Below are 20,217 nucleotides of genomic sequence, written 5' to 3' on the forward strand. Positions count from 1 at the left end.
AAAAAGAGAGAAGAGCTGACTGTACTCTATAACTTCAGATCCCAGAAGTCAGACCTGAAGAAAGAGAACAGTTCTAGAATTAGCCAAGAAATGTGATCCTTGTCCCTACCTTATTAACAAGAGCAACAGGAAAGCATTTGGAAATAAGTCAGATTGTTTCAATTAACTTTCTACGAGGCTGCAAAGCCTAAATAACCATCAATGTTAAGTTGAATATTTCCATTATGATAGCTAAATCTTCTTCAAGAAGATTTAGAGTGAAAATCTCCTTTTTCTCCTTCCACTGCTGAATGTACTAACTTCAAGGTTTGCAGAGAGAGACGGTGCAGCATATGTGGGTCTGTGCAATATGGATACATGATGACCTGGAGATTCCTCCTGTTCCTCCTGTCTGGCTATTAGGGAAAGATTAATTTTGTCCAACGTTTGCAAACATATAATTAAAAAGGCTATATTAACGTATAGAGATGGCAGAATTTGTTGTATTGAAGATGCAGTATGATTAATGTCTTGGAGCAAGGACTAAATAATCACAGAATTTTCAGAGTTGGAAGGGACCTCTAGAGATCACCTAGCCCAACTCCCCTGCTAAAGCAGGATTGCCCAGAGCACATTACTCAGGACTGCATCCAGGCGGGTCTTGAAAATCTCCAGAGAAGGGGACTCCACAACCTCCCTGGGCAGCCTGTGCCAGTGCTCTGTCACCCTCACCGTAAAGAAGTGTTTCCGTGTATTTGAACGGAACTTCCTGTGTTCTAACTTGTGCCCATTGCCCCTCGTCCTGTTACTGGGAACCATTGAAAAGAGCCTGGCTCCATCCTCCTTCAACCCACCCTTTAGGTACTTGTACGCCATAATAAGGTCTCCCCTCAGCCTTCTCTTCTCCAGGCTAAAGAGTCCCAGCTCTCTCAGCCTTTCCTCATAAGGCAGATGCTCCAAGCCCTTAATCATCCTAGTTGCCCTTCGCTGGACTCGCTCCAGCAGTTCCCTGTCCCTCTTGAACTGGGGAGCCCAAAACTGGACACAGTATTCCAGTTGTGGCCTCACCAGTGCAGAGTGGAGGGGGAGAATGACCTCCCTCGACCTACTGGCCACACTCTTCCCTATGCAGCCCAGGATTCCATTGGTCTTTTTGGCAACAAGGGCACATTGCTGGGCCATGGATAATTTACTGTCTACCACCACCCCAAGATCCTTCTCCTCCGAGCTACTTCCCAGCAGGTCCGCCCCTAACCTATACTAGTGCCTAGCGTTCTTCCTCCCCAGGTGCAGGACCTTGCACTTGCTTTTGTTGAACCTCATTAGGTTCTTCTCTGCCCAGCTCTCCAGCCTGTCCAGGTCACGCTGGATGGCAGCACGGCCCTCTGGGGTGTCAGCCACCCCTCTAACTAAATCTATTTGCCCAAGCAAGTACTTAAATGGCATGCCCCAGGTCTGCTCAAAATAAGATCAGCAGACACTGTTTATTTTCATTTCTTTATCAAATATAAACTTAATTACATCAATTGTAGTTTATTTAGCTACTCACTGTATCACTGAGTTTGAGAGGTCTTAGAGTGTATCCAGACCGAAGAAACAATCACAGCAATTAATGGTAGCACATAACTTCTTTCATGCCAAATGTTAAAACAGTTATGCTATGGTCAAGACCTAGTGAAAAGGGATTAATGAGCTTCACATGAAGTTGTTTGACGGAAAATGTTTTTCTTTTCCATCCTGTAGCCAGATTTTGATGACAAGAGAGTAGGACGGCCAAGATCAATGCTGAGATCCTATCGTCAGTTATCAGTTATTTCACTGACTTCCATGAATTCAGACTGCAGTACTCCAAACAAAATTGCTTCAGAAAGGTTGGTTATGAATATAATACAAATTTTCTTTCAGTCCTGTTTTTGGAACAGTTCTATGGGATGAAACTGAAAGATTGAAAACAAAGCTATTCAAGGATAAAGATCACTATCAGTCTCTTCAGACTATGCCAAAATTATTTTTAACTGTACCTATCACTTCGGCCAGGCTTATAGCTACAGTACTTCAACCTTAACAGACAAAATATACTCAAGTCTTACTAAAAGAAAATTGTGGCATTTCATTTTCAGGAAACATGTATTTTATAATTTAAATGATATTTTAAAAAAATACAAAGATCTGAGGGTTTTGCAAGATTCTTTTTATACAGCTGTTAATTAGCATCTTATTGCTTGTGAAAATTGGAGAGGAAGAGGAAAGACTTTACAAACTTACAAGTAAGGAGGTGGAATGTTTTAATAAAGCTTGTAGTAATGTTAAATGCTTTGCATAATATGCTTACTTAACTGCAACATTGGGAAACGTAACTTTTGAGAGAACAGTTATAGGTGTATTGATTAGCTTTTTCATCCACAAATTGTTTTGATCACTTTATAAATTATCCTTTGGGCACAACAGAACTTCCCAAACAAGGCACATATAAAATTGATCTTGCTGAGCAGTGTTTGATTGTGATGTTTTGTGATTGTGATCTCCCGTTTTGAGTAGTTCAATTTTAAACAGTAAAAAGTCCAAAAGTGTATGACCCCAATTTGGAAGTGTTTCTTCTTAAGATACCCCTCTATTCTTGCATCTTTGACTGCCAGTTTGTGGTTTAACAATACTTAATTAAATTTTTTGAGTTGTCTAACAAACATGTGTAGTATCACATGTTGTGAGGTGCCATAGGCTGCTCTTCCTGCCCTTCAGCTTCCACTCAAAAAGGGTGTATCACAAAAACATGATTTGGGGCGTATCTGCCAGCCCCATCTCTAATAAAGCATGCCTCCTATGGAACCAGACAACTATACTTAAGCAGCTGAATTATTCACCTTCTTCTAATTCTCATGATGCTAATTTGTTTCTAGGAAGCACAGGTCAACAAATGCACCATCTTATACTTGCTTTAACAATTTTTGTTGTAAAGTAAGTTGACCCCATGTTCAATAGGTTAATTACAGCAGGAGAGAAGGGAGTAAAGCCAGCACCAATTTCATATTTGGTGGTTTGGGGTTTTTTTAATGAAAAATAGCCCAATTTTTAAACTATAAAAATTAGAGGAAAGAAGGAGGGAGATTTTTTTAATCACTTGGTATGTGCATTGTTGTCAAATGTACTGAAACAACTAGGAAGATGCATTTAAAACATGAGAATAAATAGTAATACTCTGTTTCACTGTTTTCAACAACCAAAATAGCATGTCTTGCTTTCAGGATCATCGTCATTGTGCATAAACTTATGATCTCTAACTCTGTTTAGTTTAGGAGTTCTCAAGCTAATGCAAAAATCTTTAAAATGAGATTTGCACTCGTATTTGTATTTTACATTCTTTGCAACAATTTAAAACGATGTCATACCTCCTGAAGGCATGTTATTTGTATCTACAGTTGCCAGCTGAAGCACATGCATATACTTTTTGCCAACAGTTTGCAAGGCTGCAAAGAAAGTCAAAGGAAAGGATGACCTGCATTTATATTTCATAGGGAAATGACATCAGAATACCAGTGGCTTTTAAAGTATCGCTCAGCAACTTGTACTTTTTTCTTTTGCTCCTGCAGCTTTGATCTGGAAGTAGTGCTACCAAAGCCCGTAAAAGCAGAATCAGAAGAGACTGCTCTGCAAATTAATCCTCACCCTGAAGTAAAGATGAGAAGGTCCAAGAAAAGAACAAAAAGAAGCAGTGTGGTGTTTGCTGATGAGAAGACGGCACCTGATATTTCTGTCTCTGACATGAAATGCGTATGTTACTGATTTAGCGTAGTATTTTATAATCTATAAAAAGAGGACATTACCCCTTTGCTTAGGAAAAAGAAAATGTATCACATAGAACTCTAGCTGTCATAAAAGGACATATGCAGGATGCAGAGATGATCTGCCCTGTTATGAATGAAACCCACAAGATGCTGGGGAGGAAACAAATCAATGGAAAAATCAGAACATCTTTACTTGCTTATAACAGATAATATAGCCCTAAAGTTGCAAATTCTGAAGCTTGGTTAGCTTGAAATGGAGTGCTATATTGGGAGGGTTAAGCTAGCTTTCCTGTGGAGAGGCAATTGACTGTGCTGACATTTCATGGCAGCTCCTTGCAGTCAGGGCTTTTTCAAAAGTGATGAGCCCTGTACGTTTTGTACCTTGTTATGGAACATGCAGCTGTTAGGAAATTGCAAGATTGCAAACACTGTTCCTTAAATGGTGCCAGACTGAAGTTTGGAAGCACAGGCATCTCCCACTGCATAGATCATCTGAGTGCTTTTATTGCACTGCTAGATCATTAGAATGACTTACGTAACTTACACCGTGCTTTTGCTTTTTCTTTTCTTTTTTTTTTTTTTTTTTTAGTTTAATTCTCAGGAGACTTCTATTCTTTTAGTATAAAAAGAAATAATAAAAAAATTGAAAGATGCCCTCTTGATACACAAGCCCTATCTAAATTAAAATAACAATAACAGATTGTTGAATTACATGGAGAAAGCAAAAGTAATTTGATCAAAAAATTTTGGAGCAATCAAAGGCAAAGTGAATTCAGTGATTCTTTTGGGAAACAAGGTGAAACTTAGAGAGGATTATGATTGTCTTACACTACACATCCTCATACAAAAGAGAGAGAGAAATCACAGTCAGGCTCTAAGAAGCATTAATATATAAAAACAAGCAACACCTTTTTCTTTTGATTAAATTAGATAACACAGCTAACTGTGGGAGTCTCACTACACAATGAGTTACAGGATTTTCTTTTGCTTCAGAAAAATAGGGACAAGCCTTGCTGCAGCCGAGCTGGCTATGTTAATGCAATAAGGAAAAACGTATTCAAAACTTCATTTTACTTTGCAGATCAGTCAGAGCTGGCTGATGGTATTATTCCAAAGACATGGTAGGAATACCATTCTACAGTTCCAGATTACAGAATGTCTTCTAGCTAGCTTTTTTGGAGTAATGTTTTTTTTTCTATCTGGAATGAGAAGTATTTACCTAACTACAAATCATCTACAAAGTTGTTATGTGTTTTTAGCTAGTGTATAATATTATACGTGGACACAATTCTACTGCTTCTAGTTACTTTTACTGTTTACTCAGCAAACAATCCCATAGAGAATTTGGGTTAGGTGTGATAGTTTCTTTATTATTTTCTTTTATGATTTTCACAAAATATTAATTTGTGTAGATCTTTGTTTCTCATATCTCAGCTCATCATTAATGACTTTTTTTTTTTATTAAACAGCTGTCAAGGAAATACGAGTTCATGAGTGACACCAACCTCTCAGAACATGCAGTGGCACCTCAGAAAACATCCGTGCTCAAGCAGATGAGTTCTGTCAGTCGTTCTATGCCAACTATCCCAGGTAAGCTGCTTACAGTAAGGTAAGAGTTTTGCACTTCTTTATTGCTGTGCTAAGAAAACATAGCAATAAAGGCTTTGCTCCAAGAGATCAGGTAGCTCTTGCTATATGGCTCTATGCCTCTGAGACAAAGATTACAATTTCAGCATATATTGTGCATGGGAAGCTGGACTGCTCCTGCTGCTTGGTACCATTGTGCTGCATGCAAATTCTAAAAGTGTAACTTCTGGAGCTCCAAATTTTGCTTCCTTGTATAGTGTGGGCATTCCCTCTGCCTTGAAAGAGGCAAGGTTTATTCATATTCCTTGCTTTGTTAGGGTCTCCCTTGCAGAAGCAAGGGACAGCGTTTGAAACAGGAAGAAATGCTCTGTACTTTGCTTAGGCAGATGAATATGCCCAAAGATTGCCCCATAGTAGGCTTTCAACTTCTGCTTTTGATGTTTGAGAGGAATCTCATAACCTTCCCTCACAGCAAGAGGAAGGAGAAACAAGATAACATAACTTCCCACTAGAAAGACTGACAGTTGCACGATAGAGGGGGGGAAAGTGTTACTGAAGGTGGGACTCTAGGTGGAATTTCTAGGCTAGGGTATATAGAGAAAATGTGCCCTATATCAATACCCTTCACTCCCTACTTCTTCCATAGCACATCCCATTTCTTAGCCTGCACTTCATCTATCCCTCTAATTTACAGACATCTGGAAAGATGGGGACAGAGACATTTAGCACAACACAACAGACTGTCATGGCCCACGTCTTTTTCTATTTATATATTTTTTTCTTCTTTGACCAGATAGGTTAATTTCTTTCACTATTCAGTTTCAATGAAATGAAGTTTAGTGCTTCCCCATCAACAAATGGGGAAGATTTTACTTATTTTTGTATTCTAAGGATAGAGTTAGATTAAAAATGTCTCATTTCTGTCTAGTAATTGCAGTAGTTCATTATTTTGAATTCTGCTTTATCTTACGCTCTGACTCTCCTTTCCTGGTTTTGTTTTGTGCAACCAATGTTTCTATTCTAAGGATTAACTCTGTCCGTCAGCCCTGTGGCACCTGATGAAACAATTGCATCACATAGGTTGAGTCAACCAGTCTTTCCTTCCACCTCAGATGGTGACAAGAAAACCTCCAAAAAAAAGAAAGTCAACCAGTTATTTAAGACAATGGTAAGTTCTGTGTGTTTATGGGGAAAAAGAGAGTGTTACATCTTCAAAAATTCTGTGCTCTGAAAATTAAGTCATTTTAAAATACCCTAAGATCAAAAGTCATGTTCTTTTTTTTATCTTTTTTTTTTTCTTACTTCTCTCATCAGAGAGGAGTGGAAGCTGTATAGGGAAGCAAAAATTTGCCTCTGACTGCTTTCTGGAGTATAGAGGTACATATTTGTGTTTATGAGGAAGGCACAGATGTGCAGTTCTGCATCTGTACCACAAGAGGTCTCATTTGACCTACTGATTTTCTCTGATTTGCTTTCTATAACATTTATTAGCAAAAGAGGAACGCAATTATTTCTTGTTTGATTTAATAACATTGGGCAGTTAGCACTAGCATCAGAGTAAGCTGGCAACACATGGCAAAACATGCACAGTGTGAGTCCATTTCTGATGTCAGGGATGCTTATTTGAAAGTAGAAATTGGCTTGCACTGGAGTCATTAATGCTGCTTAAAACAGGTTGCCTTCCTTTAAAGAACAAAAACTTTCACAGATGAAAATTGGAAATTTCACTGTGGAAATTTCACAAAATTAAAACCACTGAATTTAATGTAGTGTTCAAAATCAAAAAATATATATTCAGTGCAGATATTAAGATTCAAAAATTTCAAAGTTTTCCTGTTTTTTCAGGTAGTGGGAAGGTGACATTTCATGCAGATGCTGGTAACTACTGATCAGCATACTGCATTAGCATTCTGTGACACTTGTAATATTTTACACATCAACTCTTTGCTGATCTTTCAAAACAATGGTTGATTTTTTTTTTTTTAATTTTTAATTTTTTTTTTCTGGAGAATAGGTTTTATTTTCATACATTAGTTCTGTAGTCTTAAAAAATATAGATAGTGCCTTCAGGCACCATAGAGCAACGTTTAGGAAAATCTGCTAAATGCAGATGTGTTCATAATCATGTTGTTTCTGGTAGGAACAAGAATAACCTATTAATTTGAAGTCTGTAGGATTTCACTTATATTCAATTTATCACATACTTGTTCTTTTCAGACACAGGAGTAACATCTTTTTAACATGATCTCATCCACTCATATTTAAACTTAAATAGCATATAAAATAAGGAGGACAAAATGTCCTCTTTTAAAAGTCTAAGAAAGGATTGAATAAAGCCACAAATCCATTTGTACGGCACTTCCTCAGCATGATTGGAATCATGTGGACAAGTTTAGATATAGGTTTATGGTTTTTCAGGATAGAGAAATGAATTCAAAATATCCAGGATTTGGTCAACATCTTTTTTCGCTAGCCATATCTTAAGGCCATAATATACATGTTACATTAGCAATTTTAACATATGGCACTCTGTTCCTCTTTTTTTTTTTTTTTCCAGCGTATTTCCAAAGTTCTAGAAGATGGAAAGCAGTCTGTGGAGCACCATTTCAAATCTTCATCTACAGATCTCTAATTCATTCCGTTACAAGGCCACTTCTCAACCAAAAATAATTATGTATACATATATATCCTATTTTAGAGCACCATCTACTCTAAAGAACGGCACTGATAACATAGATGGCTAACAGAGAATATGAACAGCAATATTCAGAAGCTCTGAGAAGTTACTTACCATACAGGTATAGGAATAACATTTTGTTGTAGTTTAGGCCGAATTGGCTCCTGGGGACATGGGGCACCCTGGATGGGACCGACAGATGCTCCCCCCTACCAGGAATCATTTGAAGAAAATACTACAGAATGTGTCCACCAGGATATGAAACAGAAGTTTATTGAGCCTTTGGTTATACAGGTCAAAGGGCATTGTGTGTTCCCTGGTGACAAAAATTGTTCCTGGGAAGAAAGATGTAGTAAAAGGCCATCTTCAATGCTTATTGTATAATGTAAGTCAGATTCTGTTCTTTTCAAAGAGCGTAGAAGTTATCATTTTGTGTAGCTTGTATAGACACACTCCAGCTATCTTTAAACTATTGCTGGCAGTGTAGTCAAGGCAACAGATGGCTCAGCACAAAATAGCCACTGACAATTTACTCTGTGGCTGTAGCTGGATTTACAGTCCTCAGATCCCTCTGCTGCTCCCACCACACTGCTCCGTATCTTCGATCTTTCTCTGGGTTATGCCCATGACTGTGGCACGATATGCCCTAGTTATTTGCAGAACAGCGGCTATTCTGTTGAAAACAAGCAAAAGTTTATTTACACATGTACAAATTGATACTACATCCAGCAGTATGATAAACAAAAGCTGCATTTTCTGCTGTTCATCAATAAAATGTTAAAAATTTATTTCCTTGCCTTGAACCTTTCTCCCTGAACTGTCTAGATATCTTTGTATATAAGGGAATAGTTTCTTACTGACAGCAAATGAGATTCTACAAGTCCATGTGTTCTGCTTTCAAAATTGATTTTCTGTGTGTCTCCAACTCATGAGGTAGGGTTGGAAGATAATGCCTTATTGGCATGAAGCTAGACAGCACTGCAGGTCAGCATCTCAGCATTCTGTATAACCTGTCAGTTCTTTATAAAGGTAAGTATGTTATCTAAATATAAAGGTTTCCAAAAGGTAAATAATTTATTTCCTTCACTCATCCCTTTATGTTTCAGACACCTACATAGGTCTATATTCATTAAATACGACCAGGTGTAGTGTGGATGGGCCTTGTTGCCATTTATGTGGATATGGGAAAGACAGAGAGGTTAAAATTATTCCTTGCTGAATGGTTGAATCAATGGAAAGAAATCCTCAGTTTGTTCTAAGCCTAACTATTTCTAAAAACACTTTTATGTTCAGCATGAATAATTTATTTAATGAATTTAGACTCTCTTTGCAAGTTGTCAGTGTGAAGCTGTTTTCTACAAAAATAATTAGCGATTGTTTTCTGTGAGAAGTTGGAAATATTTGCCATTGGAACTAATACTGTGCCAAGAAATACTTTTCACTAGAATAACCATAGACAGCAAAACAAAATGGGTCCATTTTTAACATTAACTACAGTGTTTGTTGGCATGGATACTGATAGACTTTTTGTGTCATTTGCTTTTCACAGCAACTTGATACTGCTTCTGAGGAAGCACAAAGGAAGAAAAAGACTTTTCTAGCAAAAAACTTCAGTTTAATAGAGTAGGTTATCTGTGAGTGGGAGGAAGTGGAAGGCTGAGGAGTGCACATTTAACATCTTGCTAACCTGGGGGAAGAAGAGGGAAGGTACCCAGGTTGTCCTTCAATATTATTTGCAGATACATTGAAGATGATATCACAAAACAAAAACTATTTCAAAAGAAAAGATTTGGTTCCACTGGGAATGAATAAGAAAAGGATGATTTAGCAACTGTTTATTCTTCATAAAGAAACCTGGTAAAGGTTATTCTTTGCTTGTGGTATCTTGCAGCTATGTTTTCATGTGACAGTGGAATAAAGGAGTTTTACCTGAAGCTCTTACTATAAATTATAATTAAAGTACTGTGGTTCTAAATAAAAAAGTACAAAGAATGAAGGGAATGAGGAGCCCAGAAGCAAATACCAGGAAGGCAGACCACAATGTCCAAAGGAAGTTTCACGGAATCATGGAGTTTTCAGAGTTGGAAGGGACCTCTAGAGATCATCTAGTCCAACTCCCCTGCTAAAGCAGGATTGCCCAGAGCACATTACTCAGGACTGCATCCAGGCGGGGCTTGAAAATCTCCGAAGAAGGGGACTCCACAACCTCCCTGGGCAGCCTGTGCCAGTGCTCTGTCACCCTCACCGTAAAGAAGTGTTTCCGTGTATTTGAACGGAACTTCCTGTGTTCTAACTTGTGCCCATTACCCCTCGTCCTGTCACTGGGAACCATTGAAAAGAGCCTGGCTCCATCCTCCTTCAACCCACCCTTTAGATACTTGTACGCCATAATAAGGTCTCCCCTCAGCCTTCTCTTCTCCAGGCTAAAGAGTCCCAGCTCTCTCAGCCTTTCCTCATAAGGCAGATGCTCCAAGCCCTTAATCATCTTAATCAAGTTTGGTGTTGAGTGTTTAGCACAAGAATCTTGCTTGTGATTTGCTTGGGTTTTAGTATAATTTTGGATGAAAAGTTTACATTTGCACTTAATTTACCAAATATCAGCAAAAATCTTATTAGTTATCCCACATCACAGATTGTCCTCTTCTTGCCAGCCCAGTTTTGAATCTGTTTCAAGCCAGAAATCATGTAAATGAGCTCTTAACAGAAAAGCAAAATTAACTAAGAAAAAATAACTGCCAAGAACATGGCAGTACATGGAACTGGAATTTTAAGGACGTTTGGACAACAAGCTCCAGCCATTCACAAGTTTCCAGAAAGTGTGGATACTGACATTTAGACCAAATAGACAACATAGCCTGAAGAACAAATTATACCCCGGGCTAATAAAGTGCAAGTATGGCAATCTGGCAACATCTGTTGAAAAATGTAAATCAGCACTGATTATTGTCATTTCTGTTAAAAGCTAAACAGGCCTTTAGTTCAAGTATGCAGAGGAAGATCTACTCAGGCAGCCATACAGAACCTATGTATTTGACATTCTTTGATGTGAAGCACAGAGGGCAGAAATTTATTCCAGGATATAGGGTCGGGCTTTGGCTGCTGTCCCAGGGTACTTATGAAGCAGCAGTAGCTTCACCTGTAATCTGTACCACCTCCCACCGTGCAAGGTCAGAAAAGCATTTCTGGACATAATAGCACAATTCATGTGCTTTATGTATCAGAGTTTATTTCTCTTCTCTTAGACCTTTCAGATAGTCTAGACAGTAATGGTCTGGCTTTCTGGACTGCATGGCACTAAGATAATGATTGGGTAGTGTGAGCATGTAATAAATAACATTTAGGATGGGGTAGGAAAGACTGCATGTACAGCTAAGATTTTATGGGCTGACCTGTAGAAAGCTGTTACACTGCAACAGTGTAAGATGCATTTAAGCTGCATGCTGTGTCTCTTCAGTTAGCTAGATGTCTCAAGTTTAGATGCAGACACCAGGGCTTTATTTCTCATGGAGTGCAACACTATGTTAGTAATAGTGGTCTGTGTCAGTGCACCATAAGGTCTGGTCATAGACAGCAATTGTTAGCATTCCGTTACACCAACGTATTCTTTAACTAACTTGGGTATCCAACCTGCCCTTGTTTGTGCCATGAGTGATACTGTCCAAGTCCTCATTATGAAATTATGACTTAATTATTCATTGGGGGAATTTAATGCTTTTAAAATTTCAATTAAAATTAGCTGGGGTGAGCTATAGGAAGGTGCTCAGAGTGTAAGTCAATAAGGATCAAGTTTCTGAGCAGGAAGAAGAGTTTTATTAAAGATTTTATAGACCCTAGGAACACGTTGTGTTCTTGAACTGAGAATTAATGTGAGATAGACCTGTGTATTTGTTGCAGGTGCTGCTTGACATTGAAATTTTAGCTGTATCACATACAGTCTGTAATCTTTTTTTATTAGACAATGGAAATTTCGGGTGACTAGAATGATAGAATGGTTTGGGTTGGAAGAGACCTTAAAGATCAACTACTTCCAACCCCCAGTGGAGGTAATGGGTGCCATATTGGTTATTCTGTATGGAGTCCACAGACACATTAGGCATCACTGGATCTCTGTTTTCATTTTCCTCGTTGATATTGTTTGGTCTGGCTTTTGGCTTTTTCCCTAGTTCTCAGATTTGTTCATCAAGTCTCTGACCTTTCTTTAAAGATTCATTAAGGCAGAATGAGAATTCTCTCTGTCTCGTGACACAACAGTCTTGTATGGGAGAGAAAGAGGATTGGATTTCTTCATAATTTTGGAAGTGCACAATTCTAAATCAACAATTTTTTCCTTTTCCAGCCTGTTCGTAGTTGATACGTCACAACAAACAAGTTAAATTAACTCAGCTCAGTATGTTAGAATAAAGGCAGTACAACACTGTAGATTTTCCTGTATGTCTTGCTTATGCATCATGTGAACGGTAGCCTTAGTAGTGTAGAAGATTCTGAGAGTCCAGCATGTGTCCAATTTCATCATGTTTAAATTGAAGGAACCTTTTGCCATACTGGTCTCTGAAGAACAGAACTCATACAACCGACATGGTGGACTACTCTACTCCATATGAGATTTGAGATGCAAAGGCAGTTTGCTCCCACAGTTACTGATACAAGGAAGCTGTAATGGAATAACAGTGGAATAACAGTTCCTAACCTGAACTGGCAAAAAAACAATAAACCTGTGCCAAGTGCTTGTTCACAGCAATTAGAAGAGCTGGGAATGGGTAGACAGGTTAGAGCTTTTGTGTCATGTTACTGAAGTTACTGACATTTCAATGACAAAATGGATTCGGAGATCGAGTTGCTCTCCTTAACCCATTTGATATTCACAGCTTTTGTTGTTTGGCTGTTTTGCTGCTTGCTTCGTTGCTAGTGGCAATGATGGAGCAGACTCATTAATTTAAAATAAGTTGAAGGTATGTGCAAGGAATCCTGCAAGAAAAAAAACATTGGAATGATGATGGGAAACTGCTGAGAAAGTGAACTGGACTTAGATGATTTGACTCAATCAGTTTGAATATGAAGTCTTGTAGCAATTCAACAACTGATGGCTGGTAAATCACACAGTACAATCTATACCGAGAGTCATAATGAGATTTGCCATTGATTGCATTAATGAGCATAAATTTCTGCTTTGGACTAGGATAAATACATAAGTATTTTATTGTACTTACAACTATATAGATTCTGAATCAGCTGCTCACTAATGTCACAGCATTGCAACAGCTGTATCATGTCTGGCTGATTATCAAGGAACATTTATTTAAGCCCAAGGAAGAGCAATGGAAGCATCTTTGAAATAATGATATAAATTAAATCACTGAAAGCTTGTCAAGATCCCAGGTAGGTCTGTTCCACCCTGATCATGGGATGAGGGCACTTTTAAACAAGAAAAGCTGTTAAATGTGTTTTTAAAATAGCAAAGTAGGACAGAAGATGAGGGTTTTGTTTGTTATTAAATCTGGTTTCTGTTTAAGTCAGCTGAGGTCCAGGAGTTGTGTTTAAAGCCATCTAATCACATAATTCTCTGTGCTAACTTGCTCTTCCATTTTGAAGGATTTTATCTTAACTATCATGAAAAGACCAAAAGACACTTTTTTGTTCCAGCTTCAGTGCAATGCTATGTAAGAGATGAAACATTTATCCCAGAGACTGGTTCCGTATATGCCAACATAATGGGAATCTTCTAGACACAGGGAATTCTTTTTAAAACAATAGCACAGGTCAATTCTCCAGAGGGCAGGAAAATAAAAGAAATAACTTAGCCAAACACAGGATCCTTCTCATGTAGAAATCAATTCCCTCATTAATTTTTGGAGGTGGATACGTTCATCGTGTTACACAAATCTTTTTTTCCAAGGAATATGGAAGCCTCCATGAGATAGGCTTGCAGCCACCTCCTATCCTGGATGCCTTGGAGCAGTCACTAGTATTATGGTATTTACTTGTATTTCACTCCCAGAACTGAGTTCCTACCTGCTCTTAGGCATTCAAGGTCCTTTTGAGAGGGAACATTGAGCAACATTCCAGGGGCTGCCCTCAGTTATAAGGACTTCAGCATTGGCAATATTTACTGCTACGGGGTGAGGAGAGTAGTTGCTCTTTATTGACTCAGTCTGTAATTTTCTATTCTGATTTGCTATCATGATGCAGTGTGTGCTAAAGATTAACACTGTAAACGAATAATTGCTCTGCAAACAAATGTCAGGTAGGCCATGGATTTCATAAACTTTAAAATGTTAGATAAATTTAATCATGGTTTTAAAGCGAGGACAGTTTGATCTGATTGGGTTTTGGATAGAATTATCCCTTTTCACTGTAGTTTTTTACCTTCCAGGAGAGCAGAAAGCTCCACTGTGCCATATGGCTGACCCTAGAATTAGATGGCCACTGTGAGTGTCTGTGTTGTAACAAATATAGTTTCTGTGTTAATGATTTTTTCTTCATGAGTATTAGTGTGTATTGCAGCTCCATATGCCTCATTATGCAGGTATTCAACCTGCATTTACTAACAGGTTAATGTGAGAGGCATGAAGGATCTCTCATTCACAGCTAACACTGCAGAGGCCTTGCCATTAACTAGAATTAGTTCAGCTGGTGGTAGGTGGCTGTTCATGGTGTTACAATGGATTTAATCAGTGATTGATTCAAAAGGCACAGGACAGATGATGGGGATCAGAAAACAGTCATTTAAGGTATCTATGCCCTGAGTTGGCTGGCCAGCAGCCAAAAAAAAAGACTTACAAGTAGTAGGAATCCGGCACTGTTATAACTAGAAATAGTCTTAAAAAAACCCTTCATGTTTGACAGATATTTTGAGGGAAGATTTTCCCCAGAATGTTCGCCTGTGTGTCTTTACGCAGAAGACGACAGCCCTGGATAGAGTTGCTTTAGATGCAGCTATTTTAGCCAGGAATATTGTAGTATGGCATACAATAAAGCACGTTGTGGTTGGATACCTGGATTCTACAAAGAGGAACGTGAAGTCTTTACTACATGACTTCAGTTGCTTTCATGCACTCGGCAATACTTCAGTAGTGCTTTGACACACTCAATAGTACTAATGCACAATGCTTGAATTTGTAGAATCTTTAACATCTGCTTTTACACTTTCACAAGACAAGACAAGAAAAGAGTACTATTGGAGATAAGTACTGGAAAACAAAAGAGTAAAGGAAACAAACCTAAAAGAAAGATGTAAGTCTCTAAATTTACCAGAATTTCTGCACAGAATTTCAAAGCAAACAAAGGATTCTAAAATGAAAAGGTTAAAAATGTTTACATATACCATTGGTTATTTTTACAGATCCCAGAATTACAAATCTAGATCAATGTAATATTGCTAGGGGGATAGTGATCATGCCAGTATAAAAACTTGTTACTAAGTTATCTCTAGGGCAAATCAGGACGAATTTGATACATTTTCAAAAATTATCACTAGGGGGAGATAAGTAGTTGCAATCCTTTGCCCATATAATAGAACAACTACTGATTTGTCTACCCCGATACCAGTGGAACAACTGGAAGTGCAAGGATTATTAACACTGTAAATCATCCTATTCACAAATTAGATGATCTTAGTTTACTGCAGTTAAACCCTGGTTACATTAAAACAACCTTAAGTTTATCTCTGACTGGGTGTGTCCATAGAGTAGTTCCCTGCACTTAAAATTGTACCAATTCACTTATCAGTTTTAGTTGCTAATTAATTTCCCCCAAGTGTTTGTGTTGTGCAAGTACCAAAGGGTATAGAACACTGTGAACAAAACATTTAAAAAAAAAAAAAAAAAAGAAAAAGGAAGTTATGTTTTCTGAAAAATCCTCGCTTCTAAAATGTCTCATTTCAGATCTAAAAGGTCTCATTTCAGATCTAAAAGATCTCATTTCAGATCTAAAAGATCTCATTTCAGTTGTGGGAGGAGCTGATTTATCCATACAAGCAAATACCTTGATGCTGAAATCTGATCGAAACAGAAGTATTAGCACGTTACTATTTTTTCTTTGTATAAATCCTGTTATGCATCTCATTGAAATGCACAAGAACTTAAACTCTGAGGGGTTTGGAAAGGTGTACAGATTAATTTCCTTGGTAAACACAACTGATGTTAATACAACACCTCGTTTGATTTTAGCACCATTTATTTATAGTATAAACAAATATTTAGTGGCAAGCATAGAAGAATAAGCAGTTAATCTGAAACAGGCAAGCATCTCAGCTGTTTGGAAGCTGGTAGCAGTCATGAGGTTGTCAAAGTATAATTGATTGAAGGATCTATATTTGTACTAATTTCTCATAATTGAGAGATGCCTCATTCTAATACGAGGGGAATTTGTTACAGAATCTCTCCCTGTGGTTTACTTGAGGTATCTCTCCATTGCAGGGCTGAGCACGTCTGTGTATCTAAATGCAGTAGATCTCATGGGAGACATAGGCAGCCAAATGGAAGCTACAGATTTCTGGCCTGCCTACAGCCTGTCATGACTAATACATAAGTCAGAGGACACCTAAGCCCCTCTACCATATTATACATTGGCAAGATTGTGGACACCCTTTGTTGAAGCAGGAGTTATGACTGTTTATTATCATAGTTCTCATGGTCAGAAAACAGCTACTAGCCCTTATAAGGTTTTACAGTCTTCTAAAACCCCAGTTATAAAGTTCCTTTAAAAAACGACAGTGGTTTTGTTCTGGAAGACTTAAAAACTCCGAGGGCATTTTAGCATTGCAGCATGTACGGCACAGATCCAAAAGATACCGCCTTTTCCATTAATTTAATGTTCAACCCGCATTTCTAGAAATAAAGCTCAGTTCCCTTGTTTTGCAATACTGTATTTTACATTGCCTATGCTTTTGTAATGACCTTGAGATGGCATTGTTTTGCCTGCTACACCTTGTTTCTTCTGATAGTGTGGTTTTTGTGCATACACTGGGCAGGTTATTGGAATAAGACATGAAGAATTCTACAAGTAATCTACTAGGTAACCAAGAATATAGATAATTGGTCATTATGTGAAAATGTCTTATTGATGGATACTGAACTGTTTCTGAATTCAGTGTGTGAATTGTTTGAAACAAGGTGGGTTGCTTGGTTTACTGAGTTGTATATCAACACTTTTCTTTTAAAAACAATTTTTCCCTCTTCTTTGTGACCACATGAATAGCTTGGATGGACTTTTCTGCAGCAAGGTGTTAAACTGTGATAATACACCATGCTTGGGATTACACACAATGTTAACAGTACATCCTAAAGCTTGATATTCATTAAAAATAGATCTCTACACCATGGGATTATCAGGAAATATGTACTGTGATCTGGATCAAGTGTAAACAAGCAATTTAATTTCTGACCAATTAGCAAAAGTACATGATGCAGAGTGCTTTATGTTGGCTATATGAGGGACAAAGGATACGCAGTATAAGGTTTGCCAGGATGAAGTTACTACTATAAAATTTTGAATGTGTTTTGAGTCATTAGAGTGGGTTTGCACTGTTTTACTTCGCATCATGTAGGCATGGTGCTCTTGATCTAAAAGTTCTCTAAAATTGTCACACTGTGAAACAGTACGGTGACCTAAAGGTGCTTGTGAGACTAGCAGGTATCATGCTTTATTTTGCTTTATCGTTTCAAAAGATGCAGTTAAGAAGGTAGTTAGGAGTATCTCTGCCAAAATGTTACAAAAGTGTACAGAGAGTTCCCCATATAATTCTCTACCTTTTGACCCCTGTGCTTTTGCTTCCTACTGTGTGCTGGTGTGTATGCACTTCTCCAAGTCACTGAATTTCAAAAACACTGAATGTATAGGTTACTTTGGAGTATAAGTGAAAATGCTGAGGAATCCCCTTTTTAATGAAATTAGTTTGAACTTTTCATAACCCAAGTTTTCAGACAATTTTCGTTTCCTTTGTAAAAGGGCAATCAGTGTGAAGAAATATTACTGTTGGCTGGAGTAGGGGGGTACATAGGAGCTGACCTAAAAAACCCATAGAGAATGACGGTTCTGCAGGAGCTGGCCTCAACCTTGCAGGTTTTGGAGCTTTGCTTTAGAAATCAAGAAGAGCAAATCTTCATGTAACACAAGCATTGACAACAATCTTTGGTTTGACAAGAACCTGTAGTTGGTCAGACTTCCATCTGGTAGAGATGTGCGCTCAGGGCTGTACAGTACTACTGCAGTAAAAAGAAATGTTAAAAACAAGATGCATTATACCTACAAAGACCTCACCAAACCAAATGCATTTGGAAGTAATGATCACTAAACTATGACTCCAGCATCAGCCTCCATTTTATTTCTAGAGTTTTTCAGCCCTAAACATGATCTGTTAGCATAGCTTCGTCAGCGTATCACCTTTTCCCAGCCTCTTTATATGGAAGCCTCACCTTTTTTCTTTTTCCTTTCTCCACTTCTGGGATTGCTACCTTCTTCCAGCCCTGCCAAGGACAGGGGTCTGAGTGGTGAGGACCCCAGGGCAGTATTCCTGGCTAGACTCAGCTCCAGTTCTGACCAGCCCTGCTCAGCAATCGCAGCTCAAGCAAAGCTTATTCTTTTCTTGCTACCTTTTGCCTGCATAAGAGCATCTGCACCAGAAGTGCTATACAGGAACATGTATTGCAGTGATTCTCAAGCAGTAAGGTGTGCACATAGAACTGACAAAGTGCCATTTTTACTGGCATTGTTTATACCCTTCAGTTGGAAGAAAAATGTTGCTGATCGGATCGTGCCTATGCTAGAAGCTGTGCCAGCACACACATGCAAGGGAGGGATCAGAACTTTGCACTCTCTATCAGAGGTCCATAGGCAGAAGCCTAGAGTTGTCTTTACACTCATATTGCTGTAAAAGGAGTACTTGCCATTCTTCAACTCAGTCCTTGCTTTAGTTCTGTGTGACACTTTGCTCAGATGTTGCATCAAGGTAGGTCTGTTAGTAAAATGCATTCTCAGGCAGCTGCAGAGCACAGCTACATTTACCTAGTGCTAAAATGCACTGCACTAAAACTTCATAAAGAGTAATTTGCACAAGAAGTTTTACAACGTTCATCAGTCTCTGGTTGCAGAAGTAATATTTTTTTCCTTTGTAAAGGCTGGTATATTTTCAAAGCATGTATTCACTCGGCACCCACTTTAGTGTATATTAACTGTAACTGTACATGCAGAGCACCTCAGGGAATAAGTATTTAGATGCCACTCATCCAAGTCCATGATGCAGTTAGCTGAATTTTTACTTCCTGGAATAAATGAACCCTGAGCAGTAATAAATTTGCAAGTTTTTATTGGGTTTCAAGGGTTTTTTTTTCAGCAAAAATGAATTTTTTTGAGAGGACCAAAAATTTATTATGTTTATTTTTCACACTATATTCTGGGTGTTAGTTCATTGTAAAAGCGTTTTTACTCATTTGTGCATTTCTTAAACATTTCCTTCCATTGACTCTTCTGTAAATAATGGGGGGGTTTATTAACAATATTTGTAACATTAATATTTGCAGGACCAGGACTACAGATATAGTTTTAAAATATATCTCTATGATAATAAGTTAATTAGTAAGCTGTAGGCAATGTTGCTCCAACAGATTGTTTGTAACTTGGATTCTTATGGAGAAAAAAATTATTTCAGATAACTTTCTTGAAGGGGAGGTACTTGCATTATTATTTCCTGACAAAATAATCACCTTTTTTTTTGTCCAAGTCACCTTTTGCATAGCAGTTGTCACTTAGAAAATAAGCCAGCCACCACTATGTTCCACTTACCTTTTGTCTCTTTACTGTTTATCTCTGCGTAGGCTAGTTAGCATTTACAAACTCTGAACTCTGTCATTCAAATTAAAATAGCAACTTTTTTGTCCATAGTTGCAGTACAAACGATTTCATGTGTAGTGAAAGCATGTATCTTTTAAAAATAACAGCTGTAGAGATGCATTTCTGAGCTTGCAGATTGGCTAGCTTTGTCACTCTGTACTCAGTATTTCAGCTGTATTTCCAGTGAATTTTTTTTCATACCTTTCAAAGCAACAACAATATGAACACGACATTAGTGAATCACTAATGCTTAGGGAGGGGGGAAATCTTGGTGGTGCTGCAGCACAAAAGATTAAGTGAATTGAGGAATGTGTGACAAAGCAAAGAAGTCTTTGTTACAGCCAGGAATCCAAATCTACAGGTCAA

The 20,217-nt window shown here is 38.0% G+C and overlaps 1 protein-coding gene across 1 annotated transcript in view; it reads left to right on the plus strand.

Moving 5' to 3' along the window:
• The window catches only part of DOCK2 (dedicator of cytokinesis 2), a gene marked incomplete at its 5' end in the record, with an annotated part of 219,255 nt that extends 210,442 nt beyond the window's left edge, over positions 1 to 8,813 (plus strand). Inside the window, 5 exons of the mRNA XM_082489775.1 lie at positions 1,723 to 1,850; positions 3,567 to 3,747; positions 5,231 to 5,351; positions 6,374 to 6,516; positions 7,906 to 8,813. Of these exons, the coding sequence (XP_082345901.1) occupies positions 1,723 to 1,850; positions 3,567 to 3,747; positions 5,231 to 5,351; positions 6,374 to 6,516; positions 7,906 to 7,980 (648 nt within the window). The 3' untranslated portion in view covers positions 7,981 to 8,813. The remainder of the gene's footprint in view (positions 1 to 1,722; positions 1,851 to 3,566; positions 3,748 to 5,230; positions 5,352 to 6,373; positions 6,517 to 7,905) is intronic.
• Between the last annotated feature and the right edge of the window lie 11,404 nt (positions 8,814 to 20,217).

The sequence above is a fragment of the Vanellus vanellus genome (assembly GCF_965231255.1).
Source record: "Vanellus vanellus genome assembly, chromosome: 13".
NCBI classification, from domain to species: domain Eukaryota; kingdom Metazoa; phylum Chordata; class Aves; order Charadriiformes; family Charadriidae; genus Vanellus; species Vanellus vanellus.